The sequence below is a fragment of the Rana temporaria genome, chromosome 7 (genome assembly GCF_905171775.1).
Source record: "Rana temporaria chromosome 7, aRanTem1.1, whole genome shotgun sequence".
In the NCBI taxonomy this organism is placed as follows: domain Eukaryota; kingdom Metazoa; phylum Chordata; class Amphibia; order Anura; family Ranidae; genus Rana; species Rana temporaria.
The window spans coordinates 202,245,827-202,256,088 of NC_053495.1; the positions used below are offsets into that span (position 1 = coordinate 202,245,827).

The 10,262-nt window shown below is 44.9% G+C and overlaps 1 protein-coding gene across 4 annotated transcripts in view; it reads left to right on the plus strand.

Moving 5' to 3' along the window:
* Nucleotides 1–1,158, plus strand: part of OMA1 (OMA1 zinc metallopeptidase) — an 87,627-nt gene extending 86,469 nt beyond the window's left edge. For all 4 annotated transcript variants that reach the window (XM_040360836.1, XM_040360833.1, XM_040360834.1 and 1 more), the window contains one exon: nucleotides 762–1,158. In XM_040360836.1, coding sequence (XP_040216770.1) covers nucleotides 762–953 — 192 coding nt within the window. In that variant the 3' untranslated portion in view covers nucleotides 954–1,158. The remainder of the gene's footprint in view (nucleotides 1–761) is intronic.
* The last annotated feature ends 9,104 nt before the right edge of the window (nucleotides 1,159–10,262 follow it).

Here is a 10,262-nt window from a genome sequence, read left to right on the forward strand (position 1 = left end):
AAAATGCAATAAAACTATCTCCTATTTTGTAAACGCTATAAATTGTGCGCAAACCAATCGATAAACGCTTATTGAGATTTTTTTTTTTACCAAAAAAAGGTAGAAGAATACGTATCGGCCTAAACTGATATATATTTATATATATATATATGTTTTTGGGGGATATTTCTTATAGCAAAAAGTAAAAAATATTGTTTTTTTTTCAAAATTCTCGCTCTATTTTTGTTTATAGCGCAAAAAATAAAAACCGCAGAGGTGATCAAATACCACCAAAAGAAAGCTCTATTTGTGGGAAAAAAAGGACGTCAATTTTGTTTGGGAGCCACGTCGCACGACCGCGCAATTGTCTGTTAAAGCGACGCAGTGCCGAATCGCAAAACCTGGCCTGGGCCTTTAGCTGCATTTTGGTCCGGGTCTTAAGTGGTTAAATGTAACCATATTGCTACACTTGGAGGCGCCTCTCTTCTCTCTTATACTCAGTTGTGACATGATGCTACTTGTATATCAAGACATCGCTTGTATATCAAGTCACAATTCATTAGAACAAATTAGCTTGTCTTGCAAAACGCTCTCAAACCAAGGTTTTACTGTAAATGTCTGCAGATGCCATTTGTTTTATCAGTCATAGCACCAAGAACATATGTATTCCATTGGCTGGCGCTGTATTGCAGAGCTTTGCTTCATCAGTCCAGCGGCACATTATGTTTGCTTTCCAAAACGCTGACCTTGTCCTTTTTTTTTTTTCCTCTGTCTTCCCACAGGCCCTTAAATTGAGAGAGTCTTGTGACTGCCCTCCCCTCAATTCTGTTGACCCCAGATTAATTTTCGAGCAGAGCGTGAAGCTTCTTCTCCAGCCCTCCAGAGAACCGGATGACAGAGCGATAAAAGGCGACCTCCATCCTGTCTGCACAAATGACGAAGCTCCGATCGCTGCTGCAGTCAAAGCGGCATAGCCGATTATTCAACATTTCACCGCCGTCCACATTGATTGTGAAAACTGACATCGCCTCGGGAATGTTTTATCAATAGGTTTTCCCGGGCCTTTTCCTGCGTCCCTCTGTGTGTGTCTATAGAGGAGATTTTTTTTGTAGTAAGATTTCTAGAAATATATTTATGTACAATGATTGAGGTTAATATATAACAGCTTTTAATACAACATATATTATCTTGTCTTTTTTTCTTGAGATATGAAGGTGCTGCAACTCTTTGCCTTTATGTGAGATTCTAAAAATTCAATTCTGGACAGCTGTAAAAAAATAAAAATTGCCTTTCCACCTGACAGTGGATGCAGGTAAGTAATTCTGGATTTTGGAAATATTTAGCCGGATTCAGGTAGACCGGCGTATATATAAGCGGGCGTAGCGCAGCTCATATGCGCTACGCCAACGTAAAATAGAGAGGCAAGGCCAGTGGGGTGGATTCAGGTACGACTTGCGCCCTCTTACGGAGGCGCAGCGTACCGTTTTAACGCTGCGCATCCGTAAATTACCTGCGCTACGCTTCATTCACGAAGCAGTAGCTCCGTAATTTGCGTGGGCGCTCAATAAAAATGGCCGGCGTAAGCGCGCGTAATTTAAATGATCCCGTAGGGGGCGTGGATCATTTAAATTAGGCGCGTTCCCGCGCCGAACGTAGTGCGCATGCACTTTCCAGACGTGCATTGCGGCAAATGACGTCGCAAGGACGTCATTTGCTTTAACGTGAACGTAAATGGCGTCCAGCGCCATTCACCATTCACTTCCGCAAACGACGTAATTTTTCAAAAACGCGTCGCGGGAACGACGGGTATACGTAGCATTGGCTGCCCCTGCTAATAGCAGGGGCAGCCTTACGCAAAAACCGATGTACGCAAACGACGTAAACTGCGTACGCAGGGCGTGCGTACGGTTGTGAATCGGCGTTAGTATGCAATTTGCATAATCTACGATGACCACTACGGGAACGCCACCTAGCGGCCATCGTAAGAATGCAGCCTACGTTACGACGGCATAAGAGCCTTATGCCAGTCATATCTTAGGCTGCAGTCGGCGTAACAAGCTTTCTGAATACAGAAAAGTCGTTACGCCGGCGCTGCGTAACTATGGTTACACAGACGCAATTGCTTACTGAATCCACCCCAGTATTCACAAAGCACTTGCTCCATAAGTTACGTCGGCGTAGCGTAATATGGTCGGCGTAAGCCCGCCTAATTCAAAGTAGGCAGGTAGTGGGCGTGTTGTTTTCAAATGAATCGTGACCCCATGTAAATGCATGGCCGTACGAACAGCGCATGCGCAGAATCACGTCGCAAATACTCCCTAAGATCCGACGGCTCAATGCGTACGACGTGAACGTCACTTACGCCCAGCCCCATTCACGTACGACTTATGTAAACGACGTCAAATCCGACGGCAGTTCCGACGTGGATACCCTACACGACTTAGACCAGCTTTTTGGTGATTTATCTTTACGCCGGAAAAACGCCTTACGTAAACGGCGTAGATTACAGTGACAGGCGCAAGTACATTCGCGAATCGGCTTATCTAGCTTATTTACATATTCAACGCGTAAATCAAGAAGCGCCCCTAGCGGCCAGCGTAAATATGCACCCAAGATACGACGGCGTAGGAGACTTACGTCGGTCGTATCTTGGCAAAATTCAGGCGTATCTTGTTCCCTGAATACGGCGCATAGATACGACAGCGCATCACAGAACTTACGCGGCGTATCAACAGATACGTTGGCGTAAGCTGACTGTGAATCTGGCCCATTTTGTTCCAAAATCCAGATTACCTAAGGCTCCATTCACATGCATGTTGCCTTTGAGCATTTTTACAGTGCTTTTTTTGCTGTGCTTTCCGCCTTTTTGGAAATGCATTTTTGATGCTTTTATTCTTTTTTTTTGGCTAATTTATTGTTGGGCAGATTAACCACTTGCCTAAAGACGTCCTGGGCTTTGTGCGGGGATATCTGAATAATGGGTGCAGCTGCAGGCATCATTCAGATATTGCCGTTTTCAGCCGGCGATCCCCTACACCATAGGAATGATCATAGTGGCTGGTCAGCCGCTTGATCATTCTTACGGGGGGCGAGAGAGGACGTCCCGCCGCCCTCCGGTGCTCTTACCGACTCACCGCTGCAATCGGTGAGTCGGAGAAGGGATCTGCCGGCCCCAGATGTCCACCATAGAGATTTCTGGAGTCTCTGATTGTTGGAGGCTGGGCGCGGTGTTATGACGTCACGCCCAGCCTTTGCATTAAGAAAAGCGGCGCCGCCTCGGTTGGGAAGCCGTGATAATTTTTTATTTATTTATTATTTATTTTAGGCTTCCCAGCCTAGAGGTGAGATATGGAGTCTTATTGACCCCGCATCTCACTGTAAAGTGGACCTGTCATGCCATATTCCTATTATAGGGGATGTTTACATACCTTTTTTTTTTTTACCACTTAAGGACTGCCTCCTGCACATATACGTCGGCAGAATGGCACGGCTGGGCACATGTACGTACAGGTACGTCCTGTACTAGTACCCAGCCGTGGGTCGCGGGCACGCTCCCGCGACCCGGTCCGAAGCTCCGTGATCGGGACCCGATCACCGCTGGAGTCCCGCGATCGGTCCCCGGAGCTGAAGAACTGAAGAGTTCTTCACTGTGGCGGCAGCATCGATCGTGTCATCCCTTTTATAGGGGGACACAATCGATGATGTAACACCTACAGCCACACCCCCCTACAGTTGTAAACACACTTCAGGTCACACATAACCCCATCAGCGCCCCCTGTGGTTAACTCCCAAACTGCAATTGTCATTTTCACAATAAACAATGCATTTTAAATAATTTTTTTGCTGTGAAAATGACAATGGTCCCAAAAATGTGTCAAAATTGTCCAAAGTGTCCGCCATAATGTCGCAGTCACGAAAAAAATCGCTGTTCGCAGTCATTAGTAGTAAAAAAAAAAACAATTAATAAAAATGCAATAAAACTATCCCCTATTTTGTAAACGCTATAAATTGTGCGCAAACCAACCGATAAACGCTTATTGCGATTTTTTTTTTTTACCAAAAATAGGTCGAAGAATACGTATCGGCCTAAACTGAGGAAAACATTTTTTTTTTATATATATATTTTTGGGGGATATTTAATATAGCAAAAAGTAAAAAATATAGATTTTTTTTCAAAATTGTCATATTTTTTTTTATAGCGCAAAAAAAAACGCAGAGGTGATCAAATAGTGATTAAAGTGTCAAATTATTATATTTTAAGTAAAATTAACAATAAAAGGTTGGCACGGCCATAGCGTCGATGCATGTGGCCGGCATGATCGCTCCTAAGAGTGCCAGAACGGGGATCTGTCAATGTTAACAGATAGATCCCCGTTCTGTCAGGGAAGTAGAAGAGAGCGATCTGCTGTTCCTAGTGATCAGGAACAGCGATCTCTCTCCTCCAGTCATTCCCTTCCCCCCACAGTTTTTCCGATGCAAAATCCGGTCGTCTGTACGCGGCATAAGGCTCTGTTCCCACTGGAAGGCCCTGTCCTTCATCCGATTCTGGTTTAACTTTGCTTGACTTTTGTCAAACCATGTCTCATTGATGAAATTCCTTAAAAGAGATCTAACCACCATTTTGGTTGATCCCTTGCTTATTAAACATTTGGCGCAGATGGCTGTAACTTTAAACTCCAGCTGTGATGGCTTGCTGGAAGCCCCTTTTCTCATGTCCTGCATGTGTCTAATGTACATTTTAGGCACTGTGGCTAATATTTTGAACTGTAGAACCCTTGTGTAAAAAAATATCTGACCGACATGGCCTTTGAGGAGCAACGTCTCTTCAGACTTTTATTCAGACTGTCTCTTTCTAATATTATTAGGGGGGTACTGGTGGTAAGAGCACCCATCTTCCTCAGTGGAGGAAGACTTGGGAACAGACTGCAAGGTTTTCTTCCTCTCTCATAAGAAACTTTCCTTGATTTCCTCATCAAGATTCCCCCTCAAGCTTTGCCCCAGTCAACCAGCAAGGTCTGGCATTCAAAGTCTACCAAATCCTTCGATAAGTCTTCCTCGGCTTGCAGGTGACCCCCACGTTTCAGAGTGGTTGGGCATTTGTGAAGGTTTGAACATCTTTATTTATTAAAATGCTTAACCTACGCAGTCTTACCTGAAGGCCTTGATGTGCAAAAGAAAAGACATAGGGCCAGATTCACAGAGCAGATACGACGGCGTATCTCCTGATACTCCGTCGTATCTGTTGTTCTATCTATGCGGCTGATTCATAGAATCAGTTACGCATAGATAGCCATAAGATCCGACAGGTGTAATTGTTTTACACTGTCGGATCTTAAGATGCAATACCGCGGCCGCCGCTGGGGGGAGTTTGTGTCGTAAACCAGCGTCGGGTATGCAAATTATGAGTTACGGCGATCCACGACGGTTTTTCACGTTCGCTACGTCGCTGCTAGTCTAGTTTCCCGTCGCAAAGTTAGTTTTTTAGTTTTTTTTTGGTGCCTTAACTTTACACAGCAAACGTATTGCTGAATAAAGTATGGCCGTCGTTCCCGCGTCGAAATTTTAAAAATAACATCGTTTGCTTAAGCCGTCCGGGAATACGGAATAACGCTACGCAAGTCGCCGTTCGAAAAAATGACGTCACTTCGCGCAAAGCACGGCGGGAGTTCGGAAACGGAGCATGCGCGGTAGGTTTGGCGCGGGAGCGCGCCTAATTTAAATGGCACACGCCCATTTGAATTGGCTCGCCTTGCGCCGGCGTAGGTTTTCATCGCAAGTGCTTGGTGAATCAGGCACTTGCGATGAAAAAATTGCGGCGGTGTAACGTATCTACGATACGTTACGCCGCCGCTCATCTATGTGAATCTGGCCCATTGACATTAAAAAAAAAATTAGAAAAACCAACATACCAGAATGACAACACAGTAAAAACCTGGGGGTCTGTCCGTCACACCCCATTAAAATTAGGCGACTCCAAAAGCTTGCACAAAAAGTACGGTTTTCAATTCCTTTCGGAATTTCAAAAGGTCATTCTCAAGTCTCAGTTTCAGAGGCAAGGAGTTCCAAAATTCAGCTCCTTGTACTTCACTTGTTCTCCCTCCTCATTTTTTCTATTTGGATTTTGGAATCTTCAATTTTTGCCACATTCACCGATCTCAAGGCTCAGGCAGGCGCATACTTGATGAATTTTTCATTCAGGTACTCTGGGCTACATCCATGCAAACTGTGGAGATATTGCTGGCGCAAATGAAAAATATATTTAAATATAATAATGGGTGTGCTGCAATCAAAAAAGATGGCTCAAGAGTGGTGCCTGGTCCTTTAAGAAATATGTGTAGTAAGTGGATTGCGCTCCCCTTTTTTCTCTCACCACCTATTTCTAGGTATTAATTAGATTATTAGTCATTATTGCGTATCACCTCTGTTTAAAATAAATGTGCCAATATTTTTCTCAAAAACATAGAAGCAAATAAAACTCACATAAATCTGACCATACAGTTATAACATAGTGTTTGCATATTACTTTAGTGCCCTTATCCAATATATAAAGGGTGACTGCCCATCCAAGGCAAACAAGTGATAAAAAATGAAAAGAATATAATGTAAAAGATAATGAAACAAAGATATATAATTAGGTAGAGGATTGAAAAATAGGTCCTCTCAGGGCCGATCCTAGGCAGGGTGCTTCGCACACAGGCGCCTGCAGAGGTGGGGGCGCCGAAGGGGCAGAGTTCTCCCCTTCCTCCTTCTCTCCTTGTTTGTGTCTGTCCAGAACTAATGTTCTGAGCATAGGTGTGTGTCCGTCCAGAACTGATGTGTCTCTGTATGTCTGTAGTATCTGACCATCTCCTTTACTATGCAGTCTCTGATCATCTCCTGTACTGCATCTGGAGTCTCTGATCATCTCCTGTATTATGTCTGCAGTCTCTAACCATCTCTTGTATCATGCCTGCAGTCTCTGACCATCTCCTGTATCATGTCTGCAGTCTCTGACCTTCTCCTGTACTACGTCTGCAGTCTCTGATCATCTCCTGTATTATGTTTGCAGTCTCTGACCTTCTCCTGTACTGTGTCTGCAGTCTCTGATCATCTCCTGTATTATGTTTGCAGTCTCTGACCTTCTCCTGTACTACGTCTGCAGTCTCTGATCATCTCCTGTATTATGTTTGCAGTCTCTGACCTTCTCCTGTACTACGTCTGCAGTCTCTGATCATCTCCTGTATTATGTCTGCAGTCTCTGACCGTCTCCTGTACTACATCTGCAGTCTCTGATCATCTCCTGTACTACGTCTGCAGTCTCTGACCATCTCCTGTACTACGTCTGCAGTCTCTCACCGTCTCCTGTACTACGTCTGCGGTCTCTCACCGTCTCCTGTACTATGTCTGTGGTCTCTGACCATCTCCTGTATCATGTCTGCAGTCTCTGACCATCTTCTGTATCATGTCTGTAGTATGTCTGGGGGATTTTTACAGACTCTCTAACATAAGCCCTCTTTGTGTCCATCAGAGAGGCCCCCCCTTCAGGTCCCAATAAAGTACTCCGCCCAAAATATTTCTGCACCCAGGCGCCTGTGACACTAGGATCGGCCCTGGGTCCTCTATTGATTAAAGTCCCAGTGTGCTGGTCAAATATTCATACAAGTGCTTCGCCCGTGGGTTTATAACACAGCGATAATGACACCACTTCTGTGATATTCCCGTCACCGCTAGAAATGGCCATCTCAGTCAATCAAATGCCTTTGGTTCATTCCCAGGATAACCAATCCTCTTACACGTCTGTTCACCAATTGCCAGATGCCTTGAAAATGCCAATGGGGTCTCTGTCTCTCCTATAATGGCTCATAAAAAAGAGGAGTGCCCCTCATGGTGTAGTATATAAAAAAAAAATATTGACTATTTAAAAACAAACAGGTATTGCACTCACATTTAGATGTGCCCGTATGCCGGCACCAAGCTTCTCCAACCATGTATGCAAAGTAAAGCCAAGATGGAAGGTAAAAGTCGCTCCTTTCGTTCCCCCAGCGCCCACCCCACGATTGGCGCACGGTTCTCAAGCCTCAAGGCTGCTGATACCCACAGAATCGTGGTATGCTGACGCCCTAAGAATTCTCTTCACTGGAACCAAGGGACCAGGCCTAACCCCTGAATAACAACCCCACACCATAACCCCCCTCCACCAAATGATTCGGAAAACAGAGTACAAAACAAGGTCCATAAAGACATGGATGAGCGAGTTTGGGGTGGAGGAAACCGCAAGCCGATAGAACACCTTTGGGATGATTTAGAACGCAGACTGTGAGCCAGGCCTTCTTGTCCAACATCAGTGCCTGACTTCACAAATGCGCTTCTGGAAGAATGGTCAAACATTCCCATAGACACACTCCTAAACCTTGTGGACGGCCTTCCCAGAAGAGTTCATGTGTGTCCCAATACTTTTTGTAATATAGAATATATAATTCAAAACACAATTATTTTATCAAACTAAACCTTCATTCAGCACTGTCGGGCATTAACAGGTTCCATAAGCTTCTACCATCTATCTTTGGTTTGGCTAAATTGAATTCAAATAGGTAGATTCAGAAAGAGTTAGGCCGGCTTATCTACAGATAAGCCGACCTAACTCAGAATCTGCACCGACTTATGTTTAAGGCTGCATTCACACCTGAGCGTCGGTCGTTTTTTTTCCGGCGTTTTGTCGTATTCATGCTTATTTGCGCGTTTGCATACAGCGTTGTCCGACGTTTTTGTACTTTCACGTTTTTTATTTTAGCCAATAGGAAAAACTATCATCTTTTCATCACTTGTTGCTATGTTGGTCGATTTTTTTAATCTTCTGCCTGGGCGACAAGTTCTATTTATTAAAGCGACGAAATGCCCGTAGCAAACGCCCGTTGTCACGCAAGTCGCTTGAATCGAGCGTTTCCATTACTTTCTATGGGAAATGGAAACGCCCAAACCGCCCGATACGCGCGACAAAAAAGGGTCCAGAACTTTTTTTGGCTACAGGCGATGGGCGTCAGGCGCATCAGCGTTCAGATGTGAACCATCCCCAAAGACTTTAATGTATTTTGGTCCCTCTGGCGTTTGTGAGCGTCGCGCTACAGGCAACAAAACGCCTAGGTGTGAATGGGCTCTAAGTGTATTCTCTAACAGAGATATGCTTAAACATATCTAAGATAGGACGGCTTGTGCCGTCCTATCTTAGATTGCAATTTTTCTGATGGCCCCTAGATTGCAGCCGGCGTAGATTATGTAAATGAGGGAATACGCCGATTCACGAACATACGCCAGGCCGACGCAGTACTTTTACGCCGTTTACGTAAGAGATAGGCCGCGTAAAGTTAGAGCTAGGCTCTAGTGGAATAGTAATGTTAAGTATGGCCACCATTCCAGCCACGAAATTTGAAATTTTTACGTCGTTTGCGTAAGTTGTCCGCGAATCGGGATTTACGTCGTTTACGTCCACGTCGAAATCAATAGGCCCGTACGGCGTACTTAGCCGCAATGCACACTGGGTAAAGTAGTTGCCCGGCGCATGCGCAGTGACAAAAAACTTCAAAAACGTGAGGTCAAGCCTCATTACCATGAAACACGCCCCCCCCAACCCATTTGAATTAGGCACCCTTACGCCCGCTCGTTTTAGGCTACGCCTCCGTAAATTAGCAGGTAAGTATATTGAGAATCATTACTAGCCTAGCTAATTTACGGCGGTGTAGCCTAAACAGGCTACGCTACGCCGCCGTAACTTTCAGCCATTGTACCTGAATCTACCTATAAGGCTGCATTCACACCTGAGCGTCGGTCGTTCGGTCGTTTTTTTTGGTGTTTTTTTCTGGCGTTTTGTCGCGCGTATTCATGCTTATTTGCGCGTTTGCATACAGCGTTGTCCGACGTTTTTGTACTTCGACGTTTTTTATTTTAGCCAATAGGAAAAATTATCATCTTTTCATCACTTGTTGCTATGTTGGTAGATTTTTTTAATCTTCTGCATGGGCGACAAGTTCTATTGATTAAAGCGACGAAACGCCCATAGCAAACGCCCGTTGTCGCGCAAGTCGCTTGAATCGAGCGTTTCCATTACTTTCTATGGAAATGGAAACGCTCAAATACGCCCAAAGCGCACGATACGCGCAACAAAAAAAGGTCCGGGACTTGTTTGAGCTTCGCGCGACAGGCGTTCGGCGTTCAGGTGTGAACAGTCACCATAGCAAATAATGTTATTTCATCCCTCTGGCGTTTGTGAGCGTAGCGCTTCAGGCGTAAAAACGCCTAGGTGTGAATGG